Raw genomic sequence first — 17,865 nt, forward strand, 5'->3', positions numbered from 1 at the left:
TCTGATCAATTTTCTAAATGAAGATTTATTCTTAGCAATTATCTAGCTCAGGGCCTAGGTCATTGTACACAGCATTAAGCAATGTAACAGATGAGTGGACTGGAAGTATGGGTTTTGCAGATGGCCTCCTTGTTTCTGTATTTTAATTAAGGAAGTTTCTAGCTCAAAGGACATGAAATTAAGGGCAGCAGCAAACCATGTGAACTATCAGAGATTCACCAGAGACTATCACGCCCTCTGAAATATTTATTGATCCATGCATATTTTCACTAGGATGTTTTCTTTGAGTAAAGCTAAGGACAACATGGCTTGCACACCCAAAATATCTTCTCATCTTAAGTTCTGGGCCTAAGGCAGGGCTCAGGCATCAGCTGTTTTTGGCATTAGAAACAGGTTATTCAGGTTATTGGCAGCTCTTCTGTAAATCAACTGTGTGACCAAACTGAGACGGGGGAATTCAAAAACTCTCATGACATCAAGACTATAAACTTACTTTAGGAGAAAGCAATTGGCAAAAAAAAAAAAAAAAAAAAAAATCATTTTCTTTTCCCAATTATTTGTTCCCAGGATAGGATACAGTTCTCTCCAGATTACCTGCAACTAGCTTTGGATGTAAGAGTTGTGGTTGTCTTGGATCATGGCTTGCATCTCCAACCCAGGCTTTTATTATGGAAAATGATGGTGCAGAGCTTAATCTCAAAATGTCATTGTAATAGGCAGAATGCAATACATTGGTAGCCACAGTCCCAGACTGTCTCCCAGCCTTCATCGTTTAATAGTCATTTTCTGTGCTTTTATTATCTGGAATAGGTTTCTGCTCCATATAGCTTCATCTCTCCAAGGATAGTACCTGAGATGTGAGGACTTAATCCTAATAAGACATTTACTTCTAAGTCCCACTCACTAGAAGCAAGGATTGTGTATGGTTGTTTAAATCTTTTGAATTTTGATCATTAAAGAAAAGTTTAGGCCAGGCGCAGTGGCTCACCCCTGTAATCCCAGCACTTTGGGAGGCCAAAGCTGGCAGGTCACCTGAGGTCGGGAGTTCGAGACCAACCTGACCAAAATGGAGAAACCCTGTCTCTACTAAAAATACAAAAAAATTAGCCAGGCGTGGTGGCGCATGCCTATAATCCCAGCTACATGGGAGGCTGCTTGAACCCAGGAAGCAGAGGTTGCGGTGAGCCAAGATTGCACCTTTGCACTCCAGCCTGGGCAACAAGAGCAAAACTCCATCTCGAAAAGAAGGGAAGGGAAGGGGAGGGGAGGGGAGAGGGAGGGGAGGGAATAGGGATAGGGAAGGGTCAGGGGAGGAGAGGGAGGGGAGGGCAGAGAGGGGAGGGGGAGGGGAGGGCAGAGAGGGGNGGGGAGGAAGGGGAGGGGAGGGCAGAGAGGGGAGGGGGAGGGGAGGGCAGAGAGGGGAGGGGAAGGGCAAGGAAAAGGGGAAGGGAATTTAACTTGTTTACTAAAAGGAGTAATTCCAAACCAAATTATCCTCACGATCTGAACCTAAATGTAGCCAGTGTGATTTTAATGTTGCCCTTTCTAAAGCAAGATAATGTCCATGATAATCATTAGGAAATTTATTATACAGTATCTAAGAATGAATGAAGTTTTAAAAATCTAAATGTCTGTATAGGCCTGTACTGGCCTTAAGATTATATATTGTATACATTTTCAGTTACTTTAAATTATTTTATTGTAAAAGTCAACCTAGAACTATACACAAATGCAAACATGCCTAAAATATATGCAAATATGTGACATTCTCTTATAAATTTTCCTTTATGTTCTTATTCTTAGTGAGTTGGTTGTGTTAGTTTTCTCTGATGTGACACACTAGTATTCATGGTATGACAAAAATATATCATTACACATGTGCACACACACAGAGATCTTGTGTCAAAGTGTGGTTTTGATCCTATAAAGTAAAAATAGAAGCATCATTATGGACATAGGGATAAGTATTCAACTTCTTTTTAGAAGTTCAGTTGATTTTACACTTATCCTACAAAGGTATGATAGCTTGAATTCCTAGCTAGGGTCCTAATGAGAGAATTATCTTTTGTTTTAAAAGTTACATCTATTGTTATGAGATTATATGCTTTCAACATTTTTAGTTCTTAATGTCTTTTACTTAGTGTTATAAAAATTGGAGTAGATATTAGGTTCTAATGGTATTTAGAACCATTTCCAAATACTACTTTTTTTTCCTCACATATGAATGTCATCACACATTTGCCAGCACATATAAAATAAAACATGTTGCATTATATATTTTATATTTATATTAAGTCTCAAATATTTCCTTGTTACTAGCAAATATTAAAATGACAATGAGACTTACTTTTTTAAAAATCTAGTATTACATTGGCTGACTTTATGAGTAAATTGTTCATTTATAGGCGATTCTAGGGAAATTTTGTGATGCTCACTTATACCTTAAAATAATCCGGGTGAAAAACACATGCTAAAATACATCTTCAATGTGTTCTCATTAATTCCTCTGGAATATAGAAAAATCTGGAAAATTCTATGAAACTAAAGCTTTCACTCGTTTTAGGTAGCACTTAAGATGCCACAGTAGTTCCACAGCAGTCTGTCTCAGCTTGTGGTTTTCCAAAATTAGGACAAATGAGTGATTTGAAGGAAAAATAATTGATATCAACAAGACAAAGAAATTGACCTGCTATTTCTGCTGTACAAGGAAAATCCAACCTGTTAGTAGGAGAGAAGCAAAGTGAACCAAAAAGAAGAGGAGAAAAGACACCATCATTTTCATTTTCATTTTCATTTTCATTTTCACTTTCACGGCCCTCTTATGGGCCTTCATTCTGAGATTCCTTGGGCCCATGGTGTTGAGCTGCAAACTCCTGATACGTTTCATCAAGGACAGAATTAAAAGGAGCGGTGAGATCAGGGACAGAAGAAAGGAAATTAAGTAGATCAAACTGGCAAGAATCCAGACATTACAATATAGAATTTTCCTGACATCTAAAGACCAACTTGAGTTTCTTTCATAAGTTGTGTAGCTGTTAATCCACAAGTCACTAAGTCCACCTGTTAATGCAAGGTTGAAAACAAGTAGGAATAAAGACCCCAGTGGGAGTACAAGTAGCACTCTGCTAATTGTCCATCTCAGCCACATGAAGCAGGGGTGGCAAAAATTGACTATTTTAAAGAAGTAGAAAACACTAAGACAGGCAGCAAGCCAGGTAACTAAGTGATTGGTCAGTGCCCCCAAAATACCAATAAATTTTACTAGTTTGTTGAAGGCATATAGATGTGGCCATAATGCTATTAAAAATGAATCAAGTAGTATTATCCAAAGTTGACTGATTCTGGAGATAGCAAGGCTGGTGAGGATGCAGTCGGCTGATAAGATCATTTGACTCCTCACCAGTTAATGCAGTTAACTAGTACAATGAACCCATTCCCTAACATTCAGATTATGAATTCTCCCATCATTACTATCAGAAAGGTATTTCCAATTCCAGGTGGCATTTCTGTAGAAGCAAATCCAGAAAGCTAATACTATGTTTCACTGATACTTTTGCTGTCAAAATGTTGCAGAGTAATATCCAACTTGATGATTTTCAGATTTATATTTAAAATGTTTACAGTAACTCAGAATGATCTTCTATTTGATGCCATCTCACTTATCTTCACAAAATATCTTTCTGGTTTTTTTAATATTCATCTCACTAGTAGGCCTGAAATATGTGCAAGAAGATCCAGTCTCACATATCTTAATTAAAAAAAAAAAAACTTTAACATTATTTTTAATCAGCTACTGACTTACAAGTTAAACAGTAAATATAGTAAATGGGCCAACTTATCATTGGTACTGTCAGCAGTTTCCAATTTGTGAGGACATCTAGAAGGGCGAAGTCAGGTATGCAAATACCCAACAGATTTCTTTACACTGATTTGTAATTTCCTCCTCAACTGAAAGTCAATACCATTTGGATTTGAATATTTTAATTTTAAAAGAATTATCTAAAAATAACCTCTATAATATGTGTATTATTCATTTGTTTCATTAAACTCCATCATATTTCCGATTCTACTTTAGATGAATTAAGTGTAATAAAAAGAAGCATCAAAAAGCTCACAGAGTAGTGAAAAAAAGCAACATTAAATGTGCTTTTACTACTGAATGTAATCAAAGTTTGATCAAAATGTAATTACAACACAGAGGAGGGTGTTATAAAGTCTATGGCCAATAACTAATTCTAGTTTCATGAAGATAATGACAGTTGGCTTGGGTCTTGAAGCTTTTAGGATTTCTTAAAGAAATAGACAAAAAGGGAGATGATTTTACACAATTATGTAAAAGCGTATGCAAACAAACCAAAATTATTCCTCTATCTGAGCTGTTTTACTGAACTTTTGAGCTTGGTTTCCAATGCCTTCCTGGCTATTTGATTCCGAATAAGCTCTTATCAACTGAAATGAAAAACATAGTAAAAAAGATGGAAAATAGCAAAAAAAATAAGACGGAGAGTAGGAGGGAAATTCTTTTCATTAATTCTTCCTTTGGTAAAATCCTTTGTCTCATAAAAATATATCCACAGTAAAATATATTACATAATTTATTTGTATTATTTTGAACTCTAATACAATGGTTTTCAACCTTTACTGCACATTGCAGTTAATGTGGGAGCTGTAAAAAAACATTGATGCCTGTGGGCCACCCTCAGGGATTTTTATTACTTAATTGGTCTGGAATACATTGCTGGCACTCACTGAGAGGCTCTTGATGTATGTCTTACAGTGACTCCCAAACCCAGGCAAAAATCTTTCTACGCAAAAGCTGCAAATCTATGGTTCTCTGAGGACAGGACAGGATTTTGCCTGCCTTGTTCTCTGACAATGTGTTTCTATTCAGCCAGTATTGATGCTGACTGGCAAATTGGCCAGCAACTCTCTTAACAACCACATAAGTGACTTTTTTGTTGTTGTTGATTGGTATATTTGCAATTCACAGAACATAAAGGGCCTGCATAATAGTAGGTCTTCCATAACTATTTGTTAAATGAATTAGTGCTAACTTAGTTGGCAGTCCCACTAGCAGCACACAAAAGGAGAAAATGAGTAAGGCTTGACTGTGAAACAAGTATCAGAGCAAGAAAAGAAAGTACCTCCTTAAAATTAGAGAAAATTTTACATTCATATATGAACTTATGAACCATTTCTATTCTAATCCTGAAAAACCCAGGACTGTTCTGTAATCTAGTTCAATCAAGAAATCATACAGAATCAAAAGGAACATGCTGGTCTGCCACCCAAGATGGGGGAGGCTCAGTACTTTTCTTCATGAAAAGGAACTATTTCTAGCCCAGGGAGTTGAAGATGGCTAGAGAACTAGATTTTGTGACACAAGAAGCAAGATAGCCCTATCTGAAAACGTCACCGATGTTTTCAGAAATGCTCTGTAAGTCATATAAAGGCTAATTGAGAAGAAGACTCCATTGACAGGCATGGCTTAACTGTGACAAACACAGAAAACAAGTCAGTCAGGAGATAGCGATTAAAGAACATTTGAGTTTGTAGTTACACTGAAGAAACTAAAAATAAAAGATGCAATAACAAGTATAAAAACCACAAGTCCCATATACTGTGAGTTGTATTCAAAGTCCAAGTTAATAATCACAATTTTTTCAATCTACATAATTAGAGTAATCTATGTCCTACTCTAGACAAAATACCATCTGGTGTCTAGAATGAAAGAAAAACAACTGTGCGAATATACAAACACCCCCTAAAATAACTATTGGGTAATAGGCTTAGTACCTGGGTGATGAAATAATCTGTACAACAAACCCTCATGACATGGGTTTACCTGTATAACAAACCTGCACATGCGCCCCTGAAACTAAAATGAAAGTTTTTTTTAAAAAAGAAAACACCCCTTAAAGCATGACCCTGGCTCAAAGAAGATGCTGTCTAATCAAGATTTTGCTAGAAAAAGCCACCTACTAAGACATAGCAGATAAACCACCTGAGAGAGTGAGGAAACTGGTGCTCCTCTTTCTTGGAAATCAGTATAGGTGTGGGTTTCTACCTGATGTATACATACAGTACGATTTAAGAAAACATGCCTTGTTATACTTGATTTGTCTCTTATTTGCCTTCAGAACTAGAGCTATGGGTTGGAGATAAGCCAATTTCAGCAGTTGAAACAGGTTATTTGTTCCTCTCCTATAAATTACGCGACTGTGTGCATTGAAATAACCACAATGATTACACCCAGAATGTTGAAATGAGCATTTATTTGACAAGTGAGGTTAGTGGGAGTCTATAAAAATGAGTGATAATCTCCCTCTTTCCCCAACAGCTGCGTCCCTGGGTAGGTCATAATCACATCAGTCTTTCTTCTCCATGGTGCATGTGGCAGTGCATGTGTTGGGCATGGCTCTTGGATTGTGGCTTGGTGACTGCTAAATTCCCACAAAGGCCTTTTTTGGGAGAAAGTGGAGGTGCAGAGCTTGCTCTCATTTGCCATTCAAATTTGCAGATTACTGGCCAGGCATGGTGGCTCATGTAATCCCAACACTTTGGGGGGCCGAGGCAGGTGGATCACCTGAGGTCAGGAGTTCGAGACCAGCCTGGCTAACATGGTAAAACCCCATCTCTACTAAAAATACAAAAATTAACCAGGCGTGGTGGTGTACACCGGTAATCCCAGCTATTCGGGAGGCTGAGGCAGGAGAATCACTTGAACCAGGGAAGCAGAGGTTGCAGTGAGCCAAAATTGTGCCATTGCACTCCAGCCTGGGCAACAAGAGCAAAACTACGTCTCAAAAAGAAGAGAAGAGAAGAGGTTTAATATTTACTAATATGACATGAGCCAAGATCACCCCACTGTACTGCAGCCTGGATGACAGAGCCTGGATGACAGAGACTCCGTCTCAAAACACACACACACACACACACACACACAAAACAAATACAGATTACAATACATCAATTGCAATAACCAGAATATGTCCTGGGCTGCTTTTACTAGTTTTACTTTCGTTTTGCTTCTATTGTGAAGAATAGGTCCCTGTTCCTTGTAGTCCCATCTCCCTGGGGTTGCTGCCTACTAAGTGTTAGACATGTGTTACTCTTAGTTAGACATGTATTAATTTACCAATAAGGTTGCCCATGAGTTGGATCAATTGCTTACCAAAGAAAAGTTTACTAACACAAAAATATAAAATATAAATACTGTTTTGGGTTATCTTGTAAATAGTACAAAGTTAAGTCATTTATATTAAAAAATATTTAAATTCAATATCTAAGTCTAAAATATATTCAACTTGATTTGCACATTACCTTTTATCAAGGCAAGAAAATTATGATTATAATCTTTGATAAAATACTAAATTAGTGATTAAAATAATATATGTACATTTTATTTTGTAAAAGGCAAATTACTAAGAAAATAGATTCTGTATTATTATTAAAACTATCATCATCACTGTTATTTATACATGATACCACATAGCTCAGATGTACTTACAATTTCAGTTGATGCATATGGGGAGGGGGAAGTATTAATAATTCTAACATCATTTCTGGCTCCAGGGCACAGCTGTGCAGTGGTGCCCTCACCTATAGCTTCATCAAGATTAATTTACAAGCATGCATTTATCAGTATTTAATAGCATATTTTTGTTTCTGTACTCTAGCACAATATAAAGAATATATCGAAAGTAAATTCTTTTTTTTTTTTTTTTTTTTTTTTTTTTTTTTGAGACGGAGTCTTGCTCTGTCACCCAGGCTGGAGTGCTGTGGCCGGGTCTCAGCTCACTGCAAGCTCCGCCTCCCGGGTTCCCGCCATTCTCCTGCCTCAGCCTCCCGAGTAGCTGGGACTACAGGCGCCCGCCACCTCGCCCGGCTAGTTTTTTGTATTTTTTAGTAGAGACGGGGTTTCACCGTGTTAGCCAGGATGGTCTCGATCTCCTGACCTCGTGATCCACCCGTCTCGGCCTCCCAAAGTGCTGGGATTACAGGCTTGAGCCACCGCGCCCGGCCGAAAGTAAATTCTAAAAGGTATCCTTCGTTGGTAAAAAAAATTTCATTATATAGCTTCTGTACAATGTTTTAATCTATGCCATCATATTCAAAAATTTTTAGTAAAATTTCCCACCCCTAACCTTATATACAACCTATAGTTACCTTATCTAATCTTAGATTATCATAGTCAAGGCAGGACTATGTATACATATGCTTGTCTAAAATTTACAATAAACCTGCAACATTCTGTAAACAACGTCACTTTGCTTTCTGTGCCTTCCTGGCTAACATTGTTACTATTTTTTCCTCTAAGAAATCCAGTGATCATATTGCAACAAAATGCATGTCACATAAATGAACACAAACACAATCATCCTCTAAATGTATTTATGATCTTTTTATAGTAGCAATGTGAGTATAATTGTGAATTAAGAGATAAAACTCTATAATTTTAGTTCTGTTACATAACATGGTAGAAACTGATTTCTGCCTCTCTGAAAATGCTTATTGCATGTCTTAGAATTTAGCAACATTAGCAAGTGCCTAGGAACATCAAAATGTTTATTATTTGGGGCTTTAAATGGACATCAGCATTAAATCATGTGTTTCCAGTTTCCATTTAAAGATAATTTATTTTCATACTACAAATCATCATTTTCTCATATAATCATCGTATTTCCTTGTTATCAATAAGACTTCTAATAACAAAAATATACCACTTTTTTTCATTTTAAAAAAATGCTTGGGGTCAGGCACAGTGGCTTATGTCTGTAATCCCAGCACTTAGGGAGGCTGAGAGAGGTGGATCACCTGAGGTCAGGAGTTCGAGACGAGCCTGACCAATATGGTGAAAACCCATCTCTACTAAAAATACAAAAATTAGCTGCGTGTGGTGATGTGTGCCTGTAGTCCCAGACTCGGGAGGCTGAGACAGAATTGCTTGAACCCAGGAGGTGGAGGTGGCAGTGAGCCAAGATCGCACTACTGCACTCCAGCCTGGGTGACAGACCAAGATTCCGTCTCAAAAAAAAAAAAAAAAAAAAAAAAGCTTGGCTTTGAAGCTATGAGTCTGTATTTTTCCTACTGTGACTTTAGTTTTTAAATAGATTTTCTACCCACATTGTATATCTTTTACCCATTCAAGTTTATAATCTATCTTGCTTTCTAAAGAATCACACACTTTTTTCTCCACAAGTTGCAATTACCTATTATTTGCATATAAAATTAAATAATTTAGATTTTTTGAAATAATATGTGAGGCTAAAATATTGCTTGCCAATGCTCCAAACAAAAATGATTACTTTTAAAATGGTATCGACTAGCAATGTGTGAATTACCATCAAAAGCAGCCTGGTGGGATTTCATTTATGTTCCAAAATTCTTAGAGAAACCCAGAAGGAAAAACAAAACAAAACAAAAAAAAAACACAGTGGAAGTGATCCCCAAATGCTCCTCATTGAGTTATTCTCTTAGAAAAGCTTCTGGAAAGACTGTCTACAAAGGTAAAGGGTTTGGTCTTTTTGTATAGTTCCTAAGATGCCACAGTAGCCTCACAGCTGTCTGTCGCAGCTTGCTGTTTCCCAGAATGAGAATAAATGAGTGGCACGAGGGAAAGGCATGTAAGGCTAACATGACGAACTGTGTGTACTTGTTGTTCCCCAATATACAAAATGTCCAATTTGCCACTTGTAAGGAAAAAAAATGAACTATGAAGAGGAAAAGGAGAGACATCACCATTTTCATGGCCCTCCTGTGGGCCTCTGTGCTGGAGTCTCTAGAGCCCAAGGAACTAAGCTTCAAATTTCTAGTATGTCTCACCAAGGACAGAAATAAAAAAAGCAATGAGGTCAGGCACAGAGAAAAGGGGATAAAACTGTTCAAGCTAAGAAGAGTTTTTAACAGAGAGAGTTTATCATAGGGAGTTTTACTTTCATCTAAGTATAAAGTCAGATTACTTTTATCTATTATATTCAGTGAGATATCAATAAACATTTCTAGCACTAAACAGTCAAAAATCAGTAAGAACAAAGACAATGTAAGGAGTATAGCAATCACTCTGTTCATCCTCCACCTCAGCCAGAGGAAAAGGGAGTGGGGGAAGTGGGCTATCTTAAAGAAATAGAAAATGCTCAGGCAGGTGGCAAGCCAGGTGGTTAAGTGATTAGTCATGTGCCAAAGCACAGTAACAGGTCTTACTACTCTATCTGTGGCATATAAATGTGGAGCAAGTCCCGCTACATGTGAATCAAACAGTATCACCAACAGGTGACCAATTGTGGAGATAGCCAAGCAGGTGAGGATGAAGTCAACTGAGAAGACCTTTTGGTTCTTGATCCCTTCAGAGCAGTTTACCAGTCCAATGAACACATCCCCCAGCATGCCGATGATGAATTCCACTATTGCCAGAGTCAGAAAGATTTTATCCAATTCGGTGGCCATTTCCAGAGACAAAAAAAAAATCCAAGTTTTTAATACTTTGCGTCATTAAGAAATTTACAATCAAACTATTGCAGAAGAGCATTCATTTCTGATACTTATCTTCATTGCTTTTATTGCACTTCCAGTCTTGATCAGAACCTTCTGCTGTTGGATACAGTCTCATATACTTAAGGAAGTCTTTGTCTGTTTTTACTATAATTCTATCTTAATCCCAAAAGATCTACCAAGGAATGCAGTCTCACATACCTTCACGAAAGTGTTTTCATTTCTTTGAAAGAGTTAGTGAATTCTAAACCCAACAGTTTCTGTGTCCATTTATCACTGGCATGGGCAGAAACTTTCCACTTGTGGTAATGACTGAAAGGATAAAGTCAAGTATATTAACATGCAAATATAGGCTAGATCTCCCCCGCCTTCTCTGATTTGTACATTTCTGCTCACCTGAAATACTACACCACTTGGATGCAAATATCTTTATTGTTTTTCAGAGGAAGCTGTAGATATAATCTAATAATGTTGTTATTATGCAAGGAATATATTTTATAAGTGACTGCTTTGTTTCTGACCTTATGCAAATGCAACATATTTACCACAAAAAAAGCATTAAGAAGTCTATAAAATAGTGAAAACAGAAAAAAAAAAGCAATTAGACAGAATCAAGAATCAAATGTACTATTAAATCAGAAAAGGAAACTACAAACACTACTGTCGAGGGGAAAAGGGAGGTGATATTTGCCTCGGATCTGGAAAATACTTAGAATTTCATGAGGAAACTCAGGTCATATTTCGAACTGATAGAATAATATCCAAAAGACACTAAATCCTAAACCACTTTTTTGAAATTAAAGTCCTACTGATATTTCAGTCTAAATGTTCCTCAGGTATCTTAGAGTAACTTGTTCAAAATTAAACATAGTTTTGCTTTTTACCTTGGTCTTATATATGTTCTTTTTTTTTTTTTTTGCCAGAGATATATTGCTACCAATTTAGCCTTAATAGACAGGTAGAAAATTGTTGTTGATGAAATAAGGAAAGAGTAAACAAAAGTATTTGTGCTACGTTCTAGGAACAATTATTTTGACAAAACCACCAATACATCATAATTGAACTCACAGTTACAGATTATGTGTCTTGGTTTATGATCAGCAAACAGATATACTATTACTAGAAATTAGTGTTCAAGTGTTGCCGGACAAATTAACCCAAAAAATGAATGAAATCATTTTTAAAACTTAGACCTTTTTAATGTTGCTGTCATACTCCTCAATTAAATTCTATTAATTAACATTTAAAAGTGTATATTTTAAGAATGATATTGTATAAAGAACTACTGGTAAGTTATTTCCTATGAACAAAAATATTTTCATTTAGGACAGATATTTAAAATTATAGTAAGACAGGAGGAGAAAAAGAGTAAACAAGAAAGGAAGGAAAGAAAGAAGAGAGAGAGGGAAGAAAGAATGAGAAAGAGGAAAGGAAGAGAGGGACAAAGAAAGAGAAAGGAGGGAGTTTATGAGACAGAGAAAGGCTGAATGAAAATGAAGAAATGTAGCAATATCATAAGAAGAATGATGGTTTTGGCCAAATTAGTGTCTAGAGATGGAAAGAAATGTATGGCTATGAGAAATATTTAGGAGAAAGAATCAATAGTCTGTGTGATGGATTTGGAGGCTAGAAAAAGGAGGAGGAGTCTGTGATGACATTTAGGCTCTCCTTTCACTCCTGAATGCATGTAGTACTGTGACCTGAGGGAATCACTGGAGGAAGAATAGGTTTAGAAGTTAAAAAGTAGGAGAAAGAAGAAAAGTTGGAAGATGAGTTCTGTTTTGAACATTTTGGAGTATCTGTAAACTCATCCAAGTGGAAAGTTGAAGTAGGCACTTTGATATTCGTGACTGCAGCTCAGAAAAGAAATTTGGACCACATATGGAGGTTTGGAGAACATAAACACATATTTGATTTTATAAGAGGTGAGCGCTCCAAGGGTCCTTAGGAACACCGAAGGATAAAGAAACCAAAGGAAAAATTAAGAAGTCATCAGAAGGAAGAAGAAAACCAAGAGACTAGGATTTCAAAGCAACTAAGAGCAAGGAGTGTTACAAGGAGGGTAATCAGTACTTCATGATATTAATGAAAAGACACTTACTAACTGGATTGAGGACCAAGGAACTACTTAGTTAACTTAGCAAGAGCAGTTCAACTGACAACAAAGCAAACTACCACGGATTAAAGAGTCAATGAGATCCCAATAATGAAGCATTATAAAACCAATTAAGGTAATTCAACACATTAACAGATTAAAGGAGAAACATTCAGAAAAATATTTGATACAGTTCTGCATCTGTTCACAATTATTCTTAGCAAACTGGGAATCAAATGAAATACTCTATCTCCTGATAGATAGTACTAAAAAAAAAAAAAAAAACCTAGAGCAAATATTATAGCTATCAATGATACATTGAAATCCTTCTCCCTGAGTTTAGGACCCAGTCAGTGATAACCATCTTACCAGGTCTTATTTTAAGGCTTCTATTGATCAAAGTAAGGCAAGAAATATACATTTTAAGAAATTATAGGCTGGACATGGTGGCTCACCCCTGTAATCCCAGCACACTGGAAGGCAAAGGCAGGAAGATCACTTGAGCCCAGGAGTTCAAGACTAGCCTGGGCAACATCTTTTGCATTTCTCTATACCATCAACAGTTTAAGTCTGAAAATACCTTAACTTTTTTGCCCATATAATTAGCTTATAATTAATATATATTGAATATAATCAAACATTCCAGAGTTTTAACAAAATTAAACCATTATCACACTCTTGTTCTCACTTTGGATGTTATTCAAGAACATTAAGCTCTCTGACTGTGTCATTAGATATATTCAGTTTTCCTGCTTGGTATCTTAATTATAGACTGTTTTCCAGTCTAAAGAAGTACCTCTAATATTGTATCAGCCATCCCTCTCTCCATGAAGACCAGCCCTGCTCCTTTCACCTAGTCCAGTCACTCAATATTTTTTTCTTTTTCAAAAGCTATGGACTCTACTTTTCCATGTAGGGTGATGGGTAACAAGAGAGTTTCTCCTTCACTATTATGCAAACACAGACCAATATTGTTACTCCTTTTGCATTTTCTTTGCCTAACAAATTTCCATCTGTATCTTTAGCTGTGGAAGATCTAGAGGAAGAATTTACAGATTGTGAATATTAAAATCCAAACTAAAAGTCTCTTCATCCAAGTATGTGAGAAAAATATTGGTCAGAATCTTGTTCAGAATAGGAGGAAAAGTATCTGTGGCATGCGTTATAGTCTTTCAATGGGCAGAGTAGTGGTTTGACCACTTACAAATATACAAATATGGATTGTACCTTCTCTGTTTTGTCCACAGGTACCAGGGGAATCTATACCTGAAGCACTACTGGAGTCAAGGTATAAAACACCTGTGTTCTCTTATCTAATAAGTCTAAGAATTGAACTGCAAAGGATTTTAGTTTGCCAGAAATTGCCCTTCATATGTTAACATAAAGGATGTTGGTACTAGTTAGACTGCTTCTTGCCAGTGTGAGGGTAGTAACTGATATGCTATTTATGCCCACTTGTTCAACTGTATCTCTTTTGAAATACCTGAGTGATTTTTGAAATGAACCAAGAAATTAGTTGAAACTAAATAATATCTGAGGGAGAAATTATATACAACTTCAGTGATTATTTTAGTCTATTTGTGCTGCTATAACAGACTGTCACAAACTGGGTACTTTATAAAGAAGAGAAATTGATTTCTCACAGTTTGGGAGGATGGAAAGTTCAATATCAAGGTGCTAGCCTCTGGCAGAGGCCTTCTTGCTGCATCATCCCATGGCAGAAGGGCAAAGAGAGGGAGACAGAGACAGAGAGTAAACTCACACTTTTAAAAGAAACCAACTCACGTGATGCGTGATGACAAACCCACTCCTGTAATAACAGCATGGATCCATCCATGGGGGTGATGCCTTCATGACCTAACACCTTTTAAAGGTTCCACCTCCCAATACCTCCAGGCCTCCAACGAGGTGAACTTTGTGGGACACATTCAAATCATAGCATTTCACCCCTGGGCCCCCAAATTTATGTCCTTCACACATGCAAAATACATTTCCTCCATTTCAGTAGCCCCCACATTGTAACGCATTCCAACTCCAACTTAAAATTCCAAAGTCCAGAGTTTCACCCAAGTCAGATATGGATGAGACTCAAGGCACAATTCATCCTGAGGCAAATTCTCCAGCCATGAGCCTGTGGAATCAAAACAAGTTACCTACTTCTAAAATTCAATGGTGGGACAGGCATATGATAGACATTTCCATTCCTGGGAAAAATAGGCAAGAAAAGAGGGGCAATTGGCCTTAAGTAAGTCCAAAACCCAGCAGGGCAAACCGTATTAAATCCTAAGGGTTGAGAATAGTCTTTGACTCCATGTCCCACCTTCTAGACCCACTGGGTCAGGGATTGGGCCCCCAATTCCCCAGGCAGCCTCACCTCCACAGCTTTGCTTATCTCAGTTCACTCCTGAGCAGCTCTCACAGGTTGGAGTTTTGTGCCCGTAGCTCTCCCAGACAAGTGTTATGAGGCAGCACAGGGCAGTGAATGCTGAGGTCTGTCAGGCACCTCTCTAGAAGCCTTGCCCTTAAGGTCCTAACTTGCCTCCATGATCTGGGAAATGTCTTCCAGGTCATTCTCCCATTGTCTTATGAATAGAACTCGGCTTTCTTCTAGCCAGAAAAATCTTTTCAGCAAATGACCACTTGGCCAAATCCTTCTTATTCTCTCCCAAACATGCTTTTAAATTCTTTATATGGCCAGGCTGAGAATTTTCCAAATTTTTCTATTAGTCTTCACTGTATATTATAAATTCCATCTTTAAATCATTTCTCTCTCCTCACATTTTACTATATGTGCTTGAAAGAAGCCATGCAGCCCACTGAATGCTTTACTGCTGAGATGTTTCTTCCATCAGATATCCTGGTTCACCTCTCTTAAATTACCTTCCATAAAGCCATAGGGCATGAACAGAATTCTGCCAAGTATTTTTGCCACTTCATAATAAGGATGGTCTTTACTCCAGTTTCCAGTAAGACATTTTTCTTTTCCATCTAAGACCTCGTCAGAATGGTGTTTACTCTACGAACATTCTCCTCAGAACCACAAAAGTAATCTCTAAGAAGTTTCAGACTTTCCCTACAGTTATCCTCTCCTTCTGAGCCCTCACTGAAATCGCTCTCAATGCAAAATTTATGGCAATCTAGGCTTTTTCTAGCCTGCTCCTCCCTTACTAATTTCTTGTCTTAGCCTGCTTTGTGCTGCTGCAACAAAATGCCACAAACCAGGCAAATTATAAAGAAAGAAATTTATTTCTCAATTCTGGAGGCTGGGAAGTCCAATATAAAGGTGCCAGCATCTGGTAAGGGACTTCTTACTGTGTCATCTTATGGGAGAAGGGCAAAAAGAGAGAGAAAGAACGAGAATGAGGCTTAACTTGTCCTTTTATAAGGAATCTGCTCCTGTAATAACAAACCCACTACTCAATAATTGTATTAAGCCATTTACAAGGTTTGTGCCTTCATGACCTAAACAATTCTTAAAGTTTCGACTTCCAAAAACCTCCACACTGGGGATCAAGCTTCTAACACATGAACTTTGAGGGACATATTCAAACCATAGCAGCCATGTATTTTATTAATTATAAAAAACAATAGTAACAACAGCAATAATAAAAAGTATCATTTCTAGAACTCTTACTATATGCCTGGCTCTGAGTAAAATGATTGACTTGCATTTGTGCATGTATTAACTTAAGAAAATGCATGACAACCAACAAACATATGAAAAGAAGCTCAACATCACTGATCATTCAAGAAAAATTAATCAAAACCACAATGAGATATCATTGCACACCAGTCAGAATGACTATTATTAAAAAGTCAAAAAATAAATGCCAGTGAAGTTGTGTAGAAAAAGAAGTGCTTATACACTCTTGGTGGGAGTGTAAAGTAGTTCAGCCATTGTGGAAGACAGTGTGGCAGTTCCTCAAAGACCTAGAGACAGAGCTACCACTTGACCCAGCAATCCCATTACTGGGTATATACCCAGAGGAATATAAATCATTCTGTTATAAAGACACATACATGCAAGTGTTCATTGCAGTGCTGTTCATAATAGCAAAGACATGGAATCAACCCAAATGCCCATCAATGATAGACTAGTAAGGAAAATGTGGTACGTATACACCAAGGAATACTATGCACCCATAAAAAAGAATAAGATCATGTCCTTTTCAGGGATATGGATGGAGCTGGAGGCCATTATCTTCAGCAAACTAACACAAAAACTGAAAACCAAATACTTCATATTCTCACTTATAAGTGGGAGCTAAATTATGAGAACACATTGACTCACAGAGGGGAACACCACACACTGGGGCCTTTTGGAGGGTGGAGGATGGAAGGATAAAGAGGATCAGAAAAATAACTATTAGGTAGTAGGCTTAATTCCTGGGAGATAAAATAATCTGTACAACAACCCCCTGCAGCACAAGCTTACCTATGAAACAAACCTGCGTATGTACCCCTGAACTTAAAACTTGATTTGTGGGTGTGTCTGTGATGCTGTCTGAAAGATATTAGCTTTTAAATTGTTAGACCGAGAAAAGAAGATCATCCTCAACAATGCAGTTGGGCTTCCATTCATCTCTGGCCCCACTGCTGGGTCTGAGGACCATTCTTGGGATAGATGTAATTTAAAGCTGACATAGTGTTAAATGGTTGCATGAGAACCATGTCTTGGGTGCTTTGGATTCAGATCTTTGTCATCTCTTGGGGGAGCATAGTAGAGCTAGATATCAGAGTTCCCTTCTACTGATTTATTTTAGCATCAATCATGTTATACCTAGTGAACATGGCTCCTTCCACCTCCATCTGCTTCTGTTCATGGGAACCAAACTTCTGGTCTCTCTCTTTCTCTAAGGGTATGTGTTAGGGTGTGGGGGCAAGTGATTGCTTTCATTGATTTATTTCTTCTTATTTCATAGGCATAAGGAAGGGGGATTGAATAACTATTGGCTCAAGGAGCCATATTTAAGAAAGCAAACATTTGTTTTCTAAGTGAGTCATACCACTTGCATATAGTTAATTTTAGTTAATTTTTAAAAATTGAGGCAACTCATACCTATTATTTAAATCCAACTATACAGAATATACATTCTTCTCAGCACCACATCGCACTTATTCCGAAATTGACCACATAATTGGAAGTAAAGCACTCCTCAGTAAATGTAAAAGAACAGAAATTGTAACAAACTGTCTCTCAGACCACAGTGCAATCAAACTAGAACTCAGGACTAAGAAACTCAATCAAAACCGCTCAACTACATGGAAACTGAACAACC

At 37.3% G+C, this 17,865-nt stretch overlaps 1 protein-coding gene across 1 annotated transcript; it reads right to left on the bottom strand.

Moving 5' to 3' along the window:
* Positions 1-9,501: 9,501 nt before the first annotated feature.
* On the bottom strand, positions 9,502-10,446 carry TAS2R42 (taste 2 receptor member 42). Its single transcript, XM_025403770.1, has one exon. It carries the CDS (start codon positions 10,444-10,446, stop codon positions 9,502-9,504), a length of 945 nt encoding a protein of 314 aa, XP_025259555.1.
* Between the last annotated feature and the right edge of the window lie 7,419 nt (positions 10,447-17,865).

This window comes from Theropithecus gelada, chromosome 11 (assembly GCF_003255815.1).
Source record: "Theropithecus gelada isolate Dixy chromosome 11, Tgel_1.0, whole genome shotgun sequence".
NCBI lineage: Eukaryota > Metazoa > Chordata > Mammalia > Primates > Cercopithecidae > Theropithecus > Theropithecus gelada.